The 22390-nt window shown below is 29.9% G+C and overlaps 5 protein-coding genes across 5 annotated transcripts; 4 read left to right on the top strand and 1 right to left on the bottom strand.

The window, feature by feature from the left end:
- The first annotated feature begins 4126 nt into the window (after positions 1 to 4126).
- LOC103574012 (larval cuticle protein A2B) lies at positions 4127 to 5071 on the top strand. The gene is made up of 2 exons (XM_008553329.3): positions 4127 to 4230; positions 4354 to 5071. The coding sequence occupies exons 1-2, from the start codon at positions 4219 to 4221 to the stop codon at positions 4948 to 4950; spliced, it is 609 nt and encodes a 202-aa protein (XP_008551551.2). The 5' UTR covers positions 4127 to 4218; the 3' UTR covers positions 4951 to 5071.
- Positions 5072 to 8521: 3450 nt separating this feature from the next.
- LOC103574008 (translation initiation factor IF-2) lies at positions 8522 to 9656 on the top strand. The gene is made up of 2 exons (XM_008553326.1): positions 8522 to 8601; positions 8695 to 9656. The coding sequence occupies exons 1-2, from the start codon at positions 8542 to 8544 to the stop codon at positions 9544 to 9546; spliced, it is 912 nt and encodes a 303-aa protein (XP_008551548.1). The 5' UTR covers positions 8522 to 8541; the 3' UTR covers positions 9547 to 9656.
- A 2073-nt stretch (positions 9657 to 11729) lies between these two features.
- On the bottom strand, positions 11730 to 20553 carry LOC106693874 (calphotin). Its single transcript, XM_053740781.1, has 4 exons — positions 20524 to 20553; positions 19772 to 20423; positions 14604 to 14791; positions 11730 to 12531 (listed from the first exon to the last, which is right to left on the bottom strand). The coding sequence occupies exons 1-4, from the start codon at positions 20533 to 20535 to the stop codon at positions 11833 to 11835; spliced, it is 1551 nt and encodes a 516-aa protein (XP_053596756.1). The 5' UTR covers positions 20536 to 20553; the 3' UTR covers positions 11730 to 11832.
- LOC103574009 (cuticle protein 19.8) lies at positions 14213 to 15275 on the top strand. Its single transcript, XM_008553327.3, has 2 exons — positions 14213 to 14305; positions 14365 to 15275. Exons 1-2 carry the CDS (start codon positions 14288 to 14290, stop codon positions 15046 to 15048), a joined length of 702 nt encoding a protein of 233 aa, XP_008551549.1. The 5' UTR covers positions 14213 to 14287; the 3' UTR covers positions 15049 to 15275.
- LOC103574010 (cuticle protein 21-like) lies at positions 16332 to 17746 on the top strand. The gene is made up of 2 exons (XM_008553328.2): positions 16332 to 16350; positions 16969 to 17746. The coding sequence occupies exons 1-2, from the start codon at positions 16339 to 16341 to the stop codon at positions 17629 to 17631; spliced, it is 675 nt and encodes a 224-aa protein (XP_008551550.1). The 5' UTR covers positions 16332 to 16338; the 3' UTR covers positions 17632 to 17746.
- Positions 20554 to 22390: the final 1837 nt, after the last annotated feature.

Below are 22390 nucleotides of genomic sequence, written 5' to 3'. Positions count from 1 at the left end.
CAAAATTACCACAATCTTATTTTTAAGATCTTGAATTATATTCAGTGGAAGTATTTAACATTGTACTGTGCAAAAAAATATAAATAAGATTAAATCTATAATAATATTAAAATATTAAATAATAATTTATATGTACATGTATATGTATATATAAATATATATATATATATATATATATATATATATATATATATATATATATATATACATATATATAATTAAATTATTTACGTAGGAAGAGAGCTATCGACTATCTTCTTATCTTGTCTTACATTTTGATAAAATGTAACATTTACTTCGACATTTGAGTTACGTAAGGAAGTGGACAAAAAATGAAATAAATAAAAGTGGGCAGACATTCGAAGAACTAGATCACCAAAAAATAATTTACTTTTATTTTTACTTTCGCTTGGTATCGAAGAAAAAGAAAAAGGGACCGCGATTGCTCAAAACCATCCGAACGACAGGTTTTAAATAAATATTAATACATACTGCGGTATATCATTATGGACTAATCGAGACTCATTGATAATCAGTCCTATGATAAACATAAAAAAACATTTTTTTATACTTTAATTAAATGATATTATTTTTTGTTTGTTAACTTTTACGGCAACTGGATCTCAGCCAAATCTTGGCCACCTGATCACGTCACATTCTACGTTAAGTGATTCCGGTTGCGCAGATTATAGGATTCGCCAAGTTTTATTACGAAATCCAGACTAACGACGTTAATATATATGTGCATTGTAATCTTCAAATGTCCTTTACTTTTTTTTTATTTCAACTGGAATTTGGAAATTTACTTTTAGTAGAAATCTATTGCGTGTAGAAATAAAATTTTATATAATTATTATTCAGTAAAAAATTAAAAAAAAATATATATATGCGGGCAAATTTCATATATGAGACATATGTAAAACATACACGCCTCATATATGCAATTTTCCCGCATATATATTTTTTTCGTATATAATTTTACAGAAAAAAAAAAAATAATTTTTATTAAACTCAAAATATTTTTTTCTTATATTTTATATCCAGACCATTTTACCCCACAACTTATTTTTTTTTTTTTCAGGAATTAAAATATGTGAAATATACATTCAGAAAAAAACTCCTAATTTACTCCGTATGCCGAGTGACTTTTTTTTTTACTCCGGAACTCCAGTGACAAAGTGAATTCGGATCTAAATAAAATTCACTCCCCATTTTTTAGTTTAAATATTTACAAAGTAAAGACCTCGCGTACCCATTATACATAATTAAAATAATTAATGTCTAAGCTCGTTATAAGCAATCATCAAAGGTTAAGAAGAAAAAATATTTAAAAAATCCAAGATTTAGGCTCTCTTCTTTTTTGAATTTTCGGCGCGTTCTAGATGTGTGCGTTACGTCTGTGAATCGTTGCAAGTTACTCGTTATAAGCAACGACTGAAATAGCCTTAAAAAATCAACTAATCAGTTTTTTAAAATAAAATATCAGTGATGCCTATAACGAACGTCAAGAAAAAATTTCAGTGACTGAAATTGGGGGTTTCAAAATCGTAACGAAAACGCGACCGAAGTTGCTTATAACGAACTTGGACTTTAATAAAAAAAAAGTAAATTTAATAAAAAAATAAATGAGCAGATTAATGTCTGATACAATATAAATGAAGACGTATCGTAAGATATAAGGAAGAATAAACGAGTCAATGATGAGTCGCTGACCTCGGAAACTCCCGAGTGTTATTATGTAAGTCAGTGAGTCGTTTGCTCTTTAGATCGTGGATCGAGATGCAGACGTGTATTATATCTCGCTCCGGGCGCGATGACCCACTTCTCAAGCGTCTCATTGCCAAGGTTACAACTCATCTTCTTTCCTTATTACGTTACCCAGCACTCGTGGGTGAATCATATAAATTATTACCAACAACATAATTAACTCGTTTTATTTATTTTTATTACATCCGATTCTCCATCATCTCATCACTTGATAGCTTTACATAAATTATGTAAAGAATTTTTTAAATTATTTTATTTATCAATGAAAATTTTTCACTTTTTTTTTAAGTATAAAAATTATGAAATAAATATATGCGCATTAATTTATAAGTCATACAGTATTGACACTTGTCAAAAATTAGTCAACCAGGATGTGAAAGTATATCAGTGCGTTGAATATAAATAATATAAATACGCTCATTGGTGTCATTGTGATAATTTAACATTACTTACACTATTTAAATGCAAGTCATTATAAAAATATTAATTTTATTTTTTATTTTTAATTATAAATATTTAGGTAAATTTACAGTTTTTAATTAAATAGTGGAGAGACAAGCAATTAATTCTCTCGACTTTTGAGTACCGAACATAATTCATTTTTATTAATTTTAAAAAAAATCTGTCATCATTTTATAATAAATTTAATAAAAGAAATTTTTCCTCAAGAGCGCGACGGGATGCCGAAAAATTTTTTTTGTATTATCATTTTTTTTGCTGGTTTTAATTACAGTGCGTACTTTCATTTTACTCAGTATTAATAAATCAATAATAATTAATCATTATTTTAAATAAAAATTTTTTTTTAAGTCCCGTCTTACCTCAAGTACTTTGTGTCACTCAAAAGTTAGCAATAAATTTAAAATTATTGATATAAAATTTCTTTTAACAAAATTTTAAAGTGTTCTATTAACCCGCGGATTTTTAAAATTTTCTTATCTAAATTTTATAAAATTTTTTTTACCGCCTTTTTTATTCACTACACTGAAAAAATAAACTCCCTGTTTACCCCGTATGTGGAGTAATTTTTTGTGAAAACTCCAAGCGACAGAGTGAATTCAAATTTTTTGCAGTTATATATATATTAGAATTAATCATTCTAATAAATAAATGAAATTGTTATTAAAAAAAAAAAAAAAAAATTCATTTGAAATTCTGTTAAAAAGTTGATGACATTCCTGAGGAGGAAAAGTCTGTGCGCTCAAACGCCACTCAGCGGTGACTTTTGAAACCATTTGGCGTAGTTTCAGGAGTCACCACTTGACGGCGTATGAACGCACAGACTTTTCCTCCTCAGACATGTCATCAACCTTTTAAAAACATTTAAAATAAATTTTTTTTTATTTTCTTTTTTATTCGACAATCTCTGTTAATATATGAGCAAATCATAACAATTGTAATCATCACTGTTAGCATGTGCACAAATTATATTATAAACTGCCAAGTATTATGGTATAATTTGTTAGCGATGAATTAATCTGGGCCTGGACATGTGACAGATATCACAATATCTGTTGACAGATATTTGTTGTAGATTTATCTATCGAGGGCCAATGGCTAGGACATACACTTCCGATATTCGTCATAAGCAATTAGACAAACGGGCCTATTCCGGCAAGTTCCTAGATTTACTTACTGTAAGTAAGCGTCCGCTGTCATGGGGAATAAAAGTGCGTATTTTACTGCCGGAATACAGTAATGTATTAATTTAATATTCTACTTACATCCTAACTTACAATACGTGACAGAAGTATTACATTTATATTTTTCGATGACTAAAATAAATTTATGCAATTGGAGAAAGCATTAAAAGTACAAGTGTTTAAAAAATTCATAATTATCAATTCAATTTTAAACAAAGGAGCCAAAAATTTATCCAACAAACCAACTATTCACATTTTTTTAAATACTTCCACATATATTCAAATAAATGACTTTGCAACAGGGTAGAGTCGGGGTAAAGCGGTCAGACAAACTGAGGTTCCTAAAATTTGTTTATAATCTAAAAGTATAAAGGGTAAAACGGACCCTGGGAACACGAAATTTTTTTCTTGGTCCATTTTGACCAACCCCCTCTTCTACAAGCAGATGAACCAAAAACTAATTTGTGATTATTATGGAAGCAAGCATTAAAAAAAAAGCGAAAGTATCGGTCGGCCATAAATTGTAACGCGAGAAACTTTTTTTCTCAAACAAAATCACGTACACCGGGCGAACTATTTACAATGCAAGTTAAGTGTATTGCACGATATATTGCCCTCACCCCGCGCAAATTTGTCATTGTCCAGTATACTATACCACGTACACACATATACATTTACCTATATCTATATATATTATACAGAGCACAAGTGTTACTATAAAAACGTTTGCTCCGAATAACTAGTACATCAGTCTTGCTTTCGTTCTCGTTAGCAAACTTCCGGTTAGTAAAAATCAATCCCGATCATCATGGCTACTAAGGTGAGCTATAAATTCAGTGTCTTGGATAAAATATTTACGGCAGTGATTCAAAAAATAAAGTGATCTTGTGTTAAAAAAAAATTTATTATATTAATTATTAATAAAAATTTTTACTTCCGACAGTTTTTAGTTACACTGGGATCCATCCTAGCAGTTGCTCACGCAGGAATAATATCAGCACCAGTAGCAGTACCAGTTGCCAAAGCCGTGACAGATTATGACCCTCATCCTCAGTACTCGTACGCTTATGATGTCCAAGATGCGATAACTGGAGACTCTAAATCACAACATGAGACAAGAAACGGTGACGTCGTGAGCGGAAGTTACAGTCTGATTGAAGCTGACGGTACAAGACGAGTTGTTGAATATACTGCTGATCCAGTTAATGGATTCAACGCCGTTGTACATCGAGAACCAGCTGTCGTTAATGCTGTACCAGCACCTGTACCTCCACCAGCACCTATTGCTCCAGCACCGACTTTTATCAAAAGTGCACCAGTACCAGTTGCTCCTGCAGTACCAGTTGCTCCAGCAGTACCAGTGGCTCCAGCAGTACCAGCACCACATGCTTTTCCAGCATCTTATTCACCATACTCTCCATTTTCATCTCTAGCTCCATTCCCATCTCCATCTGGTGGATTTCCAGCTTACGCTAGATCACCATTTTTTGCTCCTGCTCCAGTTCATGCTCCTGCTCCAGTGTATCCATTTAGATTTTAAATTATCATAACTTGTAGCCATTTATGACCTAGTCACTTATGTATATACATATATATATATATTGAATATATATATAAATAAATAAATAAAATTGTCATTAATAAAATAATTAATAATCAAATTTTTTGTTTTATTGATAAATTAATATTTCAATCAGGGGAACATAAATATGTATTTATATTTATGAGTAATAAATATAAAAAATGAATAATAAATATTAAATTAGATTTAAGAAATATTGAGTAGTTAAAAAAAAAATAATAATAATAAGTAAGGTATAAAAAATTATTAATTTCAACATTCAATTACTCTAGTCATTTTTCTCTATGAATAATTTTAGAGGTACAACTTTTACATATGAAGGTCAGACACTTCACGAAATATGCGGCGAGAGACTACACGTTTGTCATATCAGATTTTAGTTTATTTTAATTAAAAAAAAATAAAAATGATAAATAATAATAATAGGAGTAGTGATGGTAATAAATAAAAAAAAAAAGAAATGGAATATTTACAAAGAGATTTTGAGTTAGCAAAGTAATTTGTGCGAGTACTTTCAAGGTTGACGAAAGAATTTTTATTAGTAAATTAAATTGTTATGAAGATTAATTTAAATTGTAAGAGAGTCTTCAAGGCAGGCACGCGAAAGTGGATATTCGCCAAGTCTTACCACATTAACACAACGTGCCGGGCATTTTCGCGTGATTTTCAACAATAAAAAAAAAAAACAAATAAAATAAAGTAATAAAATACAAAGAACTTAAGCAACGGTTGATTTAAGTCATGTATAGAATTTAATACAGGGAATAAATAATAATATATAGGCCATTGACATTGAATTGTCCGTGTCTAATTAATTAATCTTAAACTTTCTCATTTTTTTATTTTCGGTAATAGTTATTATTATTATTATTACTTTTTTTTTTTTAGATGACTCTACTTAAGGGGATAAGCTACCGGACCTCTTTCTCACACTCAAAAAAATAAACAGGACTATCTTTGTTGCACTCGTAGAGTAAATGAGAATTTTAAAACAATTTTTCTCGGAGACGAATTGTAATTTTTGAAAATACGAAATTTCTAGCCCTTTGTTAAGATTTTAAAAAACGAAAAGATTTTAATTTAGATTTTCAGTGTTTGTCCATGAATTAAATTGATTTGAAAATCGGTTACCATTACCCCAATCAGACTTTGTATCATCATCATTTTAAATGCGCACTGTAATACCATACATTAATTGAATAGATTCTATTTATCAAAGATGTTAATATTATAAATACGGTTTCACTCCGAATATACGAGCTAAGCTCATTAGTAAAGATGATGCAAGTATATTCTAATTTAAACCGTTCAAATTTTGAAGAATTCTATCAAATTTATATAACTTCGTATAATTATTTTTCAAGGTGATCCAATTTATGATAGCAAGCTTTCTGAGTGATCTAATTGATCTCTATTTTATTTAAATCCGCATTAATTCCTTTTAGGAGTTAATTTAACTTCGAACCAGATTTAAAATTTTAAATTAAACCCCCCTTTAAGTAAATTTCACCCGGTTCGCATTCACTCCAGATTAACTCCGCGTTCCGCGAATTTTTTACAGTGTAATAATAATTAAAAATTTAATACTTTTAAATTAAATTAATGTCTACGAAGTTTGCCAATGTCATTAGAAATTAAATCGATTAGTTACGGGGGATTAATATAAAAAACTGGATATAAGATTATCAAAGAGACTAATGCCTCGTCTAGACGATCTTATGATTTATTAATGTTAAAATGAAATTAGGCATAAAGTTTAACGACGGGCAAATTTATTTGATTTAAACATGGAACTGAGTTTTTTTTTTTTTTTTTTTTTTTTTTTTTTTTTTTTTAACGTCACTATTTTAATGACTAATTTGTGAGAGTAATAAAATTAAAGGTGGTTTTTTTGTTTGTTTATAGCTGACAAGTTAATTAATTGTGCGAGACAAGTTTAGGATTATGTGATGCTTTCTTTACACGTCTGCAGTATACGTGACAGTGAGGACGTTGCGAGGATCCATTACTCTTACGCGTTACCTAATTTTCTGTTTGATTGAGTAACTTTATTCACAATATAATAATAAAATTAACGAGTCGAAGGTTATGCTTTTAATTAATTTGTTATAACAATTGTTTTTATCTTTTATTTGAATTTAAAAATTTTTCGTTTTCATTCTGTGTGCTATATTTTTTTTTAACCCACGGTAAGGAATTTTCTATTTTTTTTTTTATAAATTTTTTTTAAATTGTATAAGATTCTAATATTTTCTGGGATGTTGCAGATAATTTAAAATTTTTAAAAAATTTTTTTAACAGTATCAAAATTTCCTAAAATTTCTTCAAACGATTGTGGAATTTTTTGAAATATTCCAGATACTTTCCAAATTTTTGGAACATTTCCAACACAGAATTTTCTAGACTATTGCATAAAATTTCAAAATTGTCTGTAGCTATTCGAATAATTTCAAAATTTTATGGAATATTCCAGTCAATTTTAAAATTTTTTGAACATTTCAAATAATTTCTGAATTTTCTAGAAATTATCAAACATTCCTGAAATTTTTCAAACTTTCCTTAAATTTCGGGAATTTTTTCTTTTTTTTAGGTTTCAAAAAATTCAAATATTTTTTAAAATATTTCAAGTAATTGAATTTGTCAAAGTGTTTCTAACAGTATCAAAATTTTCTTAAATTTTTTCAAACGATTTTGAAATTTTTTCAAATACTAAAATATTTTCCAAATTTCTAGAACAGTTCAAATACTCACAGAATTTTTCTGAAAATTCCATACAATTCAAAATTCTAAAATATTTCAGATACTTTCAAAATTTCTGATCCACTTCAGTTACAGAATTTTCTGGAATATTTCAGTGAAAGTAATTTCCCACCCCACATGCAATTTAAATGATATACAAATAAAATAATTTAAAACAAAATTTCCATTCATATAAATAATTTTTCATTTTCAAATTATTTTGTAACCATCATAAGTTTGATAATCAGTACAAAAAATTTTCAAACAACATCAATTATCATCAGTTAAAATTTACAAATTACGATTATCAATACTATTTTTGAGCGCCCAAAAATAAAAACTGACCGATAGTCACACTTGAACTACTCGTCATCAATAATAAATAAAAACTAGTCAACTTGCATTAAAGTAAAAGCTTTGGCATAAAAAATGAATAAATATTACTTACGATCGAAAAATATTGATGACGAAAAAGGATCAAGTTAAAAATCTGCAGCGTTTGGTTGTCAAGTCGCGTATTGGCCAGCCATCGAACTGACAAAATATATTATATTGACTTAATACAATATGTAATGTAAGCAGAAGGCGCCTTAACAACAAGCCGATATGGAGAAACATATGAGTCAAGTATAAGTATGTACATTGGTAAACGGCACATAGTTATGAGGCGGAGAGGTCACAGCATACATTTAATACATTTTTGAGTGGGGGTGTCGTATTTATATTGGTTTTATAGTAATAGCTATAGCTATAGCTTCTTACCGGTCGTTGCCATCGTGTATTGGTAACATCCCGTTGTATAAATACACGATGAATCTCACCCTAAGCCATCAGTCCTCTGGTGATTCCAGCATAAACATGGCTTGCAAGGTGAGAAGTTAAATTTACAACTCGCTTTATAAAGTAAACAACAAAAAAAATATACAAAATTTTAATATAAATATTTAATATTTATTATTTCAGTTGATCGTAATTTTGGCAGTTGTTTTGACAGCAAATGCTGCTGTTGTTCCTGTAGCTCCTGCTGCTCAATTGCTACAGCCAGTATCTGTAGCTGTACCAGCAAGAATTGAGGATTATGATGCGGTACCACAGTACAGTTTTGCTTACGATGTCCAGGACGCACTGACTGGTGACTCAAAGGCTCAATATGAGACCCGTAATGGTGACATAGTCCAAGGGAGCTACAGTTTAATTGAGGCTGATGGAACCCGAAGGATTGTTGACTACACTGCGGATCCAGTTAATGGATTCAATGCAGTTGTAAGTCGGGAACCGGCAACTTTTGCCTTACCTGCAGCTCCAGCTGTCGAAATTGCGCCAGCAGTACCAGTTGCCCCCGTCGCAGCACCAGTAGCACCAGTATCTCCCTTTGGATTCGCCCCGGGTCAAGTGATTCCCGGTGGACCTGGACCGGCTCCAGCGCCAGCTGTACCTGAAAGTGGACCGGATTCGGATGTCGAAGTTATTGACGCACGGTCAGGACCATTGAGAGGTCAATCCCGAGAGCAATCGCAAACTAATGAATCTGAGCAGCAAAGATTTTCTAGCCGCAGAATCGCTTCTGCTGACGCTAGACAAAACTCAGCTCCATTGAGAGCTCAGGCCACTCGATTGTCACCAGAAGAACAGCGAGCTGCTCCTGAGACTAATGCTCGCAATGCTCCAGCCCCAGCTCCAGTAGCTCCCATTCAGGCTCAAGCACAAGTACCTCTGAGTTATCCCGCTTACTCAGCTTACGTTGGTGCCTACTCATCGCCATTCGCATTCACTTCTCCAGTTGCTGGTCTTACATACACAAACTTAAATTTCTAGATGTCATAATTTCAATTTATACTAATATTTTTGTACATATATTATATAATTGCAAGTATATGCATTTGCTAAATTACTCTGTCAATAAATCATTTGTAAGCTATTGTTAATTTTTTTGTCATTATTTAGAAAATCTTAAAATTATTCTTACATTGTAAAAAATCATGAGTGAATTCGGAGTTATTACGAATTTTATTTAACTCTGGAGTTCCGGATTTTTTGAAAAAATCACTTCACATACGGAGTAAAGGATATAAATTATTACTCTTCATAAAATGAATTAAAGTATATCCACTTTTATTTAAGTAGTCTTATAAGTAGAGAATGCTCTTGTGACAAATTTTTTTTTGAATAGTCACTTATCGTAATCAATTCACCAAAACCAATAATCAATTTGGGTCGCCAACGGCCACCTACAGTTCACGTAACACTTTAAGTGTGTTAAACTTTAGCGATCATTACATAAGTTACCTAAAAAAATATGTGTATATATATGCATATATGTATATGTGCTCAGCAAAAACATTGCACGGGTTGAATTCAGATCGACCATCCAGCGATTTCTACATCGCGTAACTTTGCGTTTTTGTTGATGGTTTATTATCATATAATGTCGCTGAGGATTGCAGCTCTGTTTTTTTTAAGCACATGCTGAAATCACGAGATATTGCTTATATCTATGGATAACAATAGGTATATTGTGTTCAATATATATGTGTATATATGAATCGTGTTCGATACATTTTAAACTATCATGAATTTATGATTTGTATTTTGAATATTATGTTTAGGTTTCAGAAATTTTTTATCTGAGATCGGTATTTCATAATTTAAATAAACTATTTATTTATAGATATAATTATTGATAGCTTGAAAAAAGTGTGGGAGTGATGAATTATCTGTAGACATTTATTTTTTAAAAAATATTTACATTTTATTTTATTTATTTTTTGCGTAATAATTTTTTCTGAATTTAAAAAATAGTAAATTATTCCCGGGTAAAATAATTGAAATTTAATAAGATCTAGATCAAATTTTTTTAATATTAGATATTTGTAAATTTATTTAGATATTTTTAGACACGAAATTTTTGTCAGTAGACTGAATATTTTTTTTTAAATAAAAATTTTGAATTTTTGCTTTCGAAATTTGAATTTTCAAAATTATGGTCTACATAAATATATGTAGATATTTGAAAATTTATTTAGAAATTTTTAGATACAAAATTTTTCTTTATTAAAAAATTTTGAATTTTTTATCTCAAAATTTGAATTTTTTAAATTATAGTCTACATAAATTGAATAAAATCCTGAGTCAATACCGTAGATCTAAATTAATTTTTTTTTTTTTTGACATATATAAATTTTTAATAAATCTGAGGTTTTAAAGTTTAGCTTTCAAAATTTTTTAATTTTTTAATTTTTTAATTTGAATGAGATATTAAACCGTCTAAGTGAAATTGCACAAAGTAAAGTTTGACTACTGATAATTGTTTAATTAAATTAGTAAAAATATTTATTTATTTAAAAATTAAAAAAAAGTATTAATTTTAAAATAAAATAAATTATTAATGAGTTTGATTAATAATTTAATATGGAAAAAATGAAATTTTCTAATTAATATTCTAATTTGAGAAGTAAACAATTTTTGAGCGCGAAATTTTGAAAAAAAATTTGAACATCTCTTAGTATGTTTACTGGATTTTTGAAGAAAAAGGAAATTTAAAAACAAATTACGTTTTTTCGAATATTCTTAAATTTTTATTAATAGCAATTTGGAATTTTTGAGTTTTGCAACTTCTGAGCCATTAATTAGACACAAGAAGTAATTCAAAATTTCTGTAAAATTTTTTAAAACCCAGAAGCTTTGAAAACTTGACTGTTCCCTAAAAGACCCAGCGCACATACCGTGTCTCGAAAATATATTTACACTCGTAAGGTTAAAATTAATAAAATCTATATAATATATTTTTAGAAATAATCCAAAAACTTTTTTTTTAACTGAACAAAAAATGAAAATTAAATAGAGGGATCAAATAATTAATTATAATTATGAGATTAATTTTATTTAAAATTTTTATAGAACCTCAAGATATCTATCAATAAAATTTATAAATGACAAATATATTTTTATAATTATAAATCTATAAGTTTACAAAACTAAAAAAATAAATAAAACAAATGTAATATTCAGTAAAAATTTATTTATAACAAAAAAAATGGACGAACAAAATTAACAAAAATGAAAATCATATTAGTACAAAACAAAATTCAAAAATAACAATCATTAAAATACAGTAGTGGGTGCGACAGCGTAATTGAATGGTCCAGAGTAAACTGGAGCAGAGAGTCTAGTAGCAACTGCACGTGGGAAACTTCTCGCGACAACTGGAGCAGCAACAAATGGAGCCGCGTATGGCGAAGCGACAACTGGAGCTCTGTATTGTGCTGCAACAACTGGAGCTGCATATGGAGAAGCGACAACTGGTGCTGCATATGGAGAAGCAACAACTGGTGCAGCAACCGGAGCTACAGGTGCGACAACTTTGGCAGCAACTGGTGCTGCATATGGAGAAGCAACAACTGGTGCAGCGACTGGAGCTACAGGTGCGACAACTTTGGCAGCAACTGGAGCTGCTGGAATTGCTGTTTTAGCAACAACTGGAGCAACAGCAACTGCTGGTTCACGATTTACGACTGCATTAAATCCATTAACTGGATCAGCAGTGTAGTCAACAATTCTTCGGGTACCATCAGCTTCAATTAAACTGTAGCTTCCTTGGACTACGTCACCATTACGGGTTTCATACTGAGCCTTTGAATCACCAGTCAGTGCATCCTGGACATCGTAAGCAAAACTGTACTGTGGTACTGCATCAAAATCTTCAAGTTTAGCTAAAACTGGTGCAACTGGAGCTGCCGGCGCAACTGAAACTACTGCTGCCTTAACAGAGCCAACAGCTATCACCGCAGCAAAAAGAAAAACCTTAAACAAAGAAAATAAAATAATTAATTGAATTGTTTTTAAACACTTATACTGTAAAAAAAATATGACTCTGAAATTAGTAGACACTTAACAATTTTCGGATTTTTTTTTTTTTGATAATTTAATTATCAAAGTTTTTAATTTAGACAATTTTGAAAACTACAGGTGCATTTTGTTCAAATATTTTTTTTTTTATAAATTATCATTTTAAAAAAAATCCAATGTTTATTAGTCGTCAGCTAATTTAAATATCATTGAAAAATTGCGGAGTGAATGTGAACGGATGACTGTCTATTTATTTCACCCCCTCGGAGTAAAATTCCCTCTAAAGAGGACTTTATTTAAATATTAAAATCACTCCGCTGAAAAAACAAACTGTATGCAGAATAATTTTTTCTAAAACTCCGGAGTACCGGGTGGCGGAGTGAATTTGAATTTAAATAAAATCCGTAATCACTCCGAATAAACTCCAAATTTTCAACGGTGTATTAATATTAATTAATTAATTAATTAATTAATTAACTTACTTTGTAAGCCATTATTAATTAATGATTTTAAAAGTCTACTGATCGCTGAGGATTTGTAGAGAAAACTGATACCACTTAAACAATTCGCTTGAATTTATATACATGAAGATGTCACAATGTTACATCAGCAATCTCACCTCCCTCCACTAAATTTACAATCAAAGAGTATAATACTGGTATTGGATATTGCAATTGCGATTAAAATTTTTACGCTATTACTTTATAAAGTATACTTACTACTGTACATGACACCAAGGGTAGTTGACTAAGGCCACGTACAAAATCCGAAAACTATTGAGAAGGTCACGCCTATTGGCCTCAATTTGTTTCATTATACATTCTGATACTGTTTACTGTCTTTTTAAATAAAATCGATATAATTTAAATTGTTACGCTTTCATTATTCATAGTGCAATATGTTAATGCCAGCCCGCAATCTCTTGATTTTTTATGGCCCATTTTGTCACGTGTTGCTTTTTCATAAGATTTTTAAATCAAAATCCGCCCTTTAAAATTTTTATTTACGAAAAATTTTTGTTTCTTCCCCCTCTTTTTTCTTTACAAAGCATTTAATATATATAAGATCTTAAAAAAAAAAAAAAATCGAATTATCAATAGTCCGAAATTCAAATTTTATTTAAAATTTTTAAGAAAATTGAACTCCTTCGGCTAAAAATTATTTAAAAATTAAAAAAAAGTCAGACTATAAAATTCAAGTGCACAGAAAAAAAAAATTTTTTAACACAAAAAATTCCACTTACCCTAAGAAAATTTTTTCTAAACCGAGAAATGGCTGTCAAAATTTCCTTTTCTCTTAATAATATAAATCTTACATAAAAAAAAAAGTAATAGTAAACCCAATGCTGTAACATTGAGCAAGAAATTTAAAATTTATTTGAATAAATTAAGACTATAAATTGTAACAAATAAGACTTGCTAAAAAAAAAAAAAAAAAAAAAAAAAACATTGAACGTCAATCATGAATGTGGACGGGTCTCATTCAAATTTCGGAGCATTGGTATGCAATTGCCGATGCTCTACACAACACGAAATACAAATATTAAATAAAGTTGCTTCACATTGGCTGACATTTTAAAAGAGGATGCGCATAACGACGACAAACCGTCAAATATTATTTAACAAGAGTGGGGTAATTGGATATAAGATGAATGCTTTAGTACCTCAACAAAACAGTTGTCAGTCGCTTTTTGTCCCATCATATTAATCATATGAAAATGTTTTCCAAGGTATTGAATATTTCTTTTTTTAATTACCAAATTATTTACTACAACTTTTTTTTTTTCAGATTATTGCCTTCGTAAGTATCATCAGCCTTTCAAGAGCAGGAGTGGTACCAGCAGCAGTACCAGTGTTGGCTAAATTAGATGACTACGACCCTTATCCTCAATATACATTCGCTTACGATGTCCAGGATGCACTGACTGGTGATTCAAAGGCTCAGTATGAAACCCGTAATGGTGACGTAGTCCAAGGAAGCTACAGTTTAATTGAAGCTGATGGAACCCGAAGGATTGTTGACTACACTGCTGATCCAGTTAATGGATTTAATGCAGTCGTAAATCGTGAACCAGCAGTTGCTGTTGCTCCAATCGTTGCTAAAACAGCAATTCCAGCAGCTCCAGTTGCTGCCAAAGTTGTCGCACCTGTAGCTCCAGTTTCTGGACCAATTATTGCTTCGGCGTATGCAGCTCCAGTCGCTGCGCCATTTGTTGCTTCTCAATATGCAGCTCCAATTATTGCAAGAAATTTTTTACCGAAAATTTCTCCGCTAATAACCGCAAGAGCAAGTCCATTAGTATCAGCGCCTGTTGTCGTAAGACAGCCTAAAATTTTTCAAGCTGCCAGAATCGTGGAATCACCTGCAGTAAAACAAACTTCAAGACCTGCTAAATATTCAAAAGTTAACAATAATAAGGTCGCACAGTTGTCCGCGCCTTTAACTTCTGAGGCAGCTGGTTACGTTTATTAAAAAAAAATATCATGACAAATTAACTAATTAATTAATCGATTTATAATTAATTGTTACTGAAAAATAAATTAGCACATTATGTACAATCTACCTCAGTAAAAAAAAAATAAAAATAGTTAATTAATAAATTAAAATCGTGTGTAATTGAAATGTATATAAAAAAGTTTACGTATAACTAGACAATTATGCTCGTGTTTTTTTATTATGCAAGATACGACTTTGCGAGATATGTTTACGAAAGAACAATGAGCTGGTCATCGCGTAACCGAACCGACCTTCGAATACGAATCCTGCATGACAATTAACTTGATATAAAACAAGTTTATCACCATTTAAATATTTTAATACATAAAATATATCCATATATATTTTACCATACATTTACCGTATTACCCCAACCTGTGAAAAAATTAATCTACTTAAAATTAATTGCAGTACAATAATATAACATATTATTATTATTTATTTATTTAATTAATTAATTAATTTATTTAAATTACAAAATACATTTTATTCAGTCGTCACATATATTTATATTCAACAAGTGTACGGGAAATTCTATGAAGGTCCGAGAAAGCTTTTACCATCTCCTTTTTTCTTCGAACTCAACGTGAAATCCATAATTGATCTGCAATAAATAAATTTATTTAGATAATTTTTTTTTTATTGAGATGCAATGAGAAATAAAAAAAATTTATAAAAAGCGATAGTGTCTGACCTGGTTAAATCTATTACTACTGCGTTTATAATAAAACACATCGTGTCTAATGTATATACAAATATATACATATATATAAGTATATGGTTTACTTAATCGCTTGTTCAAATGATCGCATAATTTTTTTTACCTTTTCTGTAACATATAAATTTAAGTTACATGTATATACATATATAATATATATATATGTGTGCGTTAAAGTTAAGAGAGGCATCGCGTGATTTCGAGTGGCGTATGTCGTCACACAAAGAAAGCAATATGATTGTACAGTAGTGTAAGTAAAATCCCACACATACACACACATACGAATACGTATGTATATATGTATATATATATATATATATATATATATATATATATATATATATATATATATATTGTGTACAGACAATCGAGTTTTGTTAGCAGGACGAAAATCATGGAATCGAGTTTTCGGTAAGGTTGTTGAGTCCGGGCGCGGTTGGGGCACATTATTTCGTAATAACGAGCTACTTCTCAACATTCGGACCACTATATAAAGTCTAAATCGAGCTACAGCCAGCATCAGTCATTCACCAGACATAAACACAGCAATGGCATTTAAAGTAAGTATTTATTTTATAATTTAAAAACAAAAAAATACATGACAATAAAGTTAGCAGACATTTAACTATTTTTTTATTTTTTTTAACAAAAAAATAAATGGTAGAAAAAATATTTTTAAAAATTGCACATGTAGCTTATCAAATTTTTGACATGTGCATTTTTTGAACAATATTTTTTTTTCATTATTTATTTGTAAAAAAAAATTTTTTTATTTCAAATGTCTGCTAACTTTACTGTCGTAAGGAATACTATAGATATTATAAGTGCGAATAGACTATTTTTATTTTTTATACAAAAAAAAAATTAAAATTAAAGTTAGTATTTTTTATATAAATTTTGAATGAACGGAGTATTTTATTTAAAAAATTTGAATACAAGTCAAATAAAAATTAAAAACGTGAAAAAACTTAAATATTTCTAAGGTAAGAGACCCAGTACCCGATCAAGGAACTATTACCCGGTCACTTATGTAGTTCTATATCTATAATTACTAAATTTGACTAAATATAGATATACAAATGCATGAAGTAATCGGGTACTAATTCCCTGATCAGATTCTAGGTCTTTTACCTTATAATGAAAAAAAAAACTAATTATATATTTAAAAATTTTTAAAGATTATTATTTTGACCACATTGGTGGCGATCGCAAGAGCTGGACTAATCCCAGCATCTCCAGTTGCTTATCATGCACAACCAGCGGCATATGCTTACCACGCACAACCAGCAGCAGTAGCTTACCATGCACAACCAGCAACAGTTTCTTACCACGCACAGCCAGCAGCAGTAGCTTACCATGCACAACCAGCAACAGTTGCTTACCACGCACAGCCAGCAGTAGCTTACCATGCGCAACCAGCCGTTGCTTACCATGCACAACCAGCTCTAGTTGCCCACAAAGCAATAAACGCCGAAGATGATGCTCACCCACAATACAGCTTCAATTACGACGTCCAAGACTCGACAACTGGTGACTTCAAGAGCCAACATGAAACCCGTGATGGTGACTCTGTCCACGGCAGCTACTCACTCCTTGAATCCGACGGAACCCGCAGAACTGTTGACTACACTGCTGATGATATCAACGGATTCAACGCCGTCGTCCGTAAAGAACCTGCTCAAGTTGCTGTCAAAGCCGTTCATGCTGCCCCAGTAGTTCATGCTGCCCCAGTAGTTCATGCTGCCCCAGTAGTTCATGCCGCCCCAGTTGTTCATGCTGCCCCCATATACGAACAACCACAACTGTACCACTCTGCCCCTGCTTACGGTTACCATCATTAAATGCCATTCATAGATAAATATTATTTTCATTAATTATTCATTTTTAGATGTTATCAAAATTTTAATAATAAATAATTATAATTGTAATAAATATTTTAATAAATGAATTTTTAAATGAAAATTTTTTTTTAATTTTTCCTTTTCTCCTTTTAGAAAATTATAATGTGATTGTAATTGAAAAATAGTGGAATAAGTTATGATTCTCAAGTTTGCCGGCGTCTAATAATTTTTGAATTTTTTTTAGAAACGATAAATTATAAAAAAAAAATATTTCAAAAAATTACACCTGTAGCTTTTTTTATTTTCTACATGTGCATATTTTTAGTTTTTTTTTTTTTTTAATTTTCAAGTGTCTAATAATTTAATTAAAATATAAATTTAATTTTCATACATTAAATATATGAATAAAGGAGGCACTAAATTAGTGTAAGAAAAAGTAATTCAAGAAATTCTTACACAGATATTTATCTCGAGGTAACAATGACTAAGGTGTTGGCTTTTATTTTTTTATGTCGAAAAGAAACTTCCTTTTGCGGATAACGAGTGAGATGTACTATTGATTGCACGAACGAGTTGCTGAGTTAAATAAAATGAGGATATAAAAATAAAAGTATTGATGAAGGTTCTGAATACCTTTTACAGACGTTTAAATGGCTACAATACAATAAGAATTACTTATTTATTACTCGTGGTAATTGGAAATTACTTTTATTTAACAACGTGAAATATTGGCTCGAGATATATTTGTTCATATATATAATAAAAATTCACACAATTTATTTATGGGGTTTTAATGACTTATCTTTAAATAATATATTTTTTACATTGACTTTTATTTATTTTTATTGCAAATAATTTGGAGTAAAATTTTGAATAAATTTTTTAAAAATAAAAATTGAAATGTCTGCCTACCAAAAAAAATACAAAATTGTCTAAATTATTTATTTTTAATTAGCAAACTTTGGATAATAATTTTTGATCGTATAAAAAATTTGAATCAAGATTTTGTAAAAAAATATTTTTGAATTTTTATAAATTATCACTTTTTTTTTTTAATTTAAAATGTCTAGGACTTATTTTTAAAAAATTATATTTTAAAGTTTTTACTCTAAAATTGTTTGAGAAATTACTTCTTATTCAAATATATATAAATATAAATCAGTATATTTTTTAAATTTTATTTGAAAAATAAAAAAAATTTGTATTTTTTCAAAAATTTTCATTTAACCTGGAAACAAAAAAAAAAAGTGAAGAATTTATAATTTTTTAAGGAACATTTTTATTTTACAATTTTTTGTGTTAACAGTAAAATTTATTTATTTCAAATTTATTTTCCAAAGCAGAAAATTCAAGTAACAAACAATAAATTTGAATTTAAAATTTAAAAAAAAAAACAAAAACTGAAAACTCAATACTTAAAATAACAAAGAAGTGAAATTATTCAAGAGGAAAAAAAAAACAAATTTTTTAGTGAATAATCAGTCGTATTTATTTATCATAATATAAAAAAAAAAGTAAAATTTATACAATGAATTTTTTAAATTTAAAGTATACGAGCAGAAAGTCACAGTATCATCTATCGCGTAACATATCAGCGGCTAATTGGCACATAGTCCAACTTACAACCTAGATATCATTGCCGACATTGGAATCGTAATCGTAGAAATTAATGACCTTCAGTATCTTAATATACACAATACCTATTACATACAAGCAAACATATATCTACACAAACCTGTCATGGGTATCTTAAAAAAAAAAAAAATAAAAAATAAAAGTTGCATTACAAATTACTCTATTAAAGTAAAAAGAAAAGAAAGCAACTTTATTTAACTGACTGGTGAACTGACCGCTCGTTACTTCCTATACAACCGGACACATGCGTCCTTGAAAATCGGTATCGGTTTACGTCAACAAATTTCCTGCGTCTCACAATTCAGTCTTCATTACGAAAAATAAAATTACCACAGTCTTTTTATAAGACTTCTTGTGTTTCGCTACCATTTGAAGTTAAAGAAAAAAAAAAAAGCAATTTATAAAGGTTCTTTTTCAAAAGGATTTAAAACTACTCCCAGATAATTTGTCTTGATATTTAACGTTTATTAAGAGGTAAATTCAAATTCTTTTTAGAAAGAGTAAGAGAACAGAGGGGTAGAGTAACTGATGTGAGAAATGTAAGGATGTGGTGCCGCATAAGCAGCAGCGACTGGTGTTGCTAATTTAGCAAAAGCTGGTGCTCCATAAGAAACAGCTGGAGTTGCTAATTTAGCAACAGGTGCAGCGTAAGCTGCAGCATAAGCTGGAGCTGCTGCGAAAGCTGGAGCAGCGTAAGTTGCAGCAACTGGTGTTGCTATTTTGGCAATTGGTGCTCCGTAAGCAACAGCTGGAGTCGCTATTTTAGCAACAGGCGCTGCAGCGAGAGCTAATTTTGTTGTTGGTTCCTTGTGGACGACAGCATTGAATCCATTGATCGCATCAGCAGTGTAGTCAACAGTTCTGCGGGAACCATCAGCTTCAAGAAGTGAGTAGCTGCCCTGAACAGAGTCACCATCGCGGGTTTCATGCTGGCTCTTAAAGTCACCAGTTGTTGAGTCCTGGACATCGTACGAGTAGCTGTACTGTGGGTGAGGATCGTAACTGTCTTCAGAAGCCTTAGCTAATACTGGTGTCGCAACTTTAGCTATTGCTGGGGCTGCGTACGCCGCAGGTGCTGCGTAAGCCAATGGCGCATGATAACTTGCTGGTATAAATCCAGCATTGGCTGCTGCTACCAAAGCCAAGAAACTGATGAACTAAAAAAATTTATCAAAAAAAAAAAATGTTATTAAAATATGTAAATTTAAAAAATTTGCTTAGAAATATTTTTCCTAAAGTAATTAGAGCCCGTCTTACCCTGAATGCCATTTTTAAGTCTTGTTGCTGTTTCGGACGATGTGTCTGATACTGAATTGTTGATGGTGACTTCAAGTATTTATACGAAACTGAAATGCATCCACCAGTTTAACTTGCTATCGAAATGCATCGTTGAGTGGTGGTAAAAATACTGATCTGACGTAACGTAACCTACCACAGTGGTGAATATATTACAAGTTCTTATTTCGTGGCTGGGCTACTCTACCGGGTTTACGGCTTCATGTATACATATATAAATATATATATATACCTTTTAATACTATATTTTTTACCACCTGAATGAGCAGAAGGCTGGTCAGTAATCGTCCATATGAGTGAGATAAATATATATGTGTATTAAATTTTAAAATAAATAATATAAGACAAGAGGGCGATTCCGATACGATGAAACGAGAGATGCACTTTTACTTTCACCGAATAAAACCAGGGCTTGCTCTCTGGGTAACCGCGCCCAATGTCAAGACAGTATGCATAATGCAATTGACCATTATAAATAATATATTTATACATATAAACCCATAAGTCTGAAGGTTCAACCGGACACTTGTAAATGGCAGCCATTTAAAATTTATTATTTAGCTTTTTTTACGAATAATTTTTTGCTAAATCACCAGTCGAATTTTTTAGTGGCATCATAAAATTCTGACGGTCATGGGGATCAAAAAAATAAAAAGCGATTTAATTGTAAATTTAATTGTAATTGCCCTTATAAATAAAAGGATAATTCATTATATATTTTATTGTACATATTATATATATGTATTATACATATATTATTTTAAGTAATGCCATGCTCGACAATTTAATTCCCGTGTAATCAGTTTGTTTCAGATGTCATTTATTTCTTCTCAGCCTCATTCTTTATCTTCTTTCATTTCCATTAAACATTTTATTTCTTCCATCACTTAACTCTCAATGGTTTAACTTCATGGTCATTCTTTGATCATGGCCATTGTCCATTCTCTAACAAAAGCCATGAAATAACCCGTCAAAAAATATAAGTAACAAGATAAATAACATTTTTTTCATTGCGATAATAATTAAAATACTTATCAAATTTTTTTTACTCAAATATTTTTCTATTGTAATTTTTTTTTTTTTTGTAATAAACTAATAATTGGATTGTTGCGTACTCATTGATGGATGAGTGCAATGAAAGCCTGATGCTAATGGTCTCACAACTATGTTTTTAATATCTTGTTTACTTGCGTGCGTGTCTTGAATAATCAAAAAAACATTAAGTCATATTTTGTATCGGATAATAATAATTATTCAATGATAACTGAATTTTTCTTTCTCTGGATCTCAGAAAAAATTACTATTCAAACTTTAATGACTTTATTTGAGTTTGCGCATTAACAAAATAATCTTTTCGTTTTCTTCAGAGCGCTATTGCATCAAATATTTTATAATAATAGTGCGACATCAAACAAGTTTATTATTATTACTTATTTAAAGTATGTAATTTCAATAATTTTAAAAAAAATAAAAAAGTGACTGAGTAAAAAAATTTTTTAAAATTGAATTGCGGGAAAATTGAATTTAAAAAAAAACAGCAAATTTTTAGTTGTCTTCTAACTTAATATAGATTATTGTTCGGATTACGTATTTTGTGCGCACTTATAAAAATTTAATTTTAAAAAATTAAAATTACCAAATATGAATATAAAAAAACTATCAAGTACAAAACCAGATAAATATTTATTTAAAATATTAAAAAAATAAAATAAAAAAAAAATCTATATCACGAAAAGTCTTGCGTAGATTTGAATAATGTAACATGTGTGCTGTAAATTCTTTAATTCATCTAGTTTTTTCCTGTATGTCACTCACTACTGACGTCATA

This window comes from Microplitis demolitor, chromosome 7, assembly GCF_026212275.2.
Source record: "Microplitis demolitor isolate Queensland-Clemson2020A chromosome 7, iyMicDemo2.1a, whole genome shotgun sequence".
Classification (NCBI taxonomy): Eukaryota; Metazoa; Arthropoda; class Insecta; order Hymenoptera; family Braconidae; genus Microplitis; species Microplitis demolitor.
This window is presented reverse-complemented; position numbering and strand designations above follow the sequence as displayed.

Bases quoted from the DNA above. Each gene is read 5' to 3' on its own strand.
- LOC103574008 (XM_008553326.1), top strand. From the start codon at position 8,542: ATGAATCTCACCCTAAGCCATCAGTCCTCTGGTGATTCCAGCATAAAC. The intron at 8,602-8,694 runs GTGAGAAGTTAA...TTATTATTTCAG, and splicing joins GCATAAACATGGCTTGCAAG to TTGATCGTAATTTTGGCAGT.
- LOC106693874 (XM_053740781.1), bottom strand. The intron at 14,792-19,771 runs CTTACTCTTTCT...CATATTGAGAAG, and splicing joins TTACTCTACCCCTCTGTTCT to CAACAAATGGCGCAGCGACT. The intron at 12,532-14,603 runs GTGTAGTCAACA...TCTTTGTTTAAG, and splicing joins ATCCATTAACTGGATCAGCA to GTTTTTCTTTTTGCTGCGGT.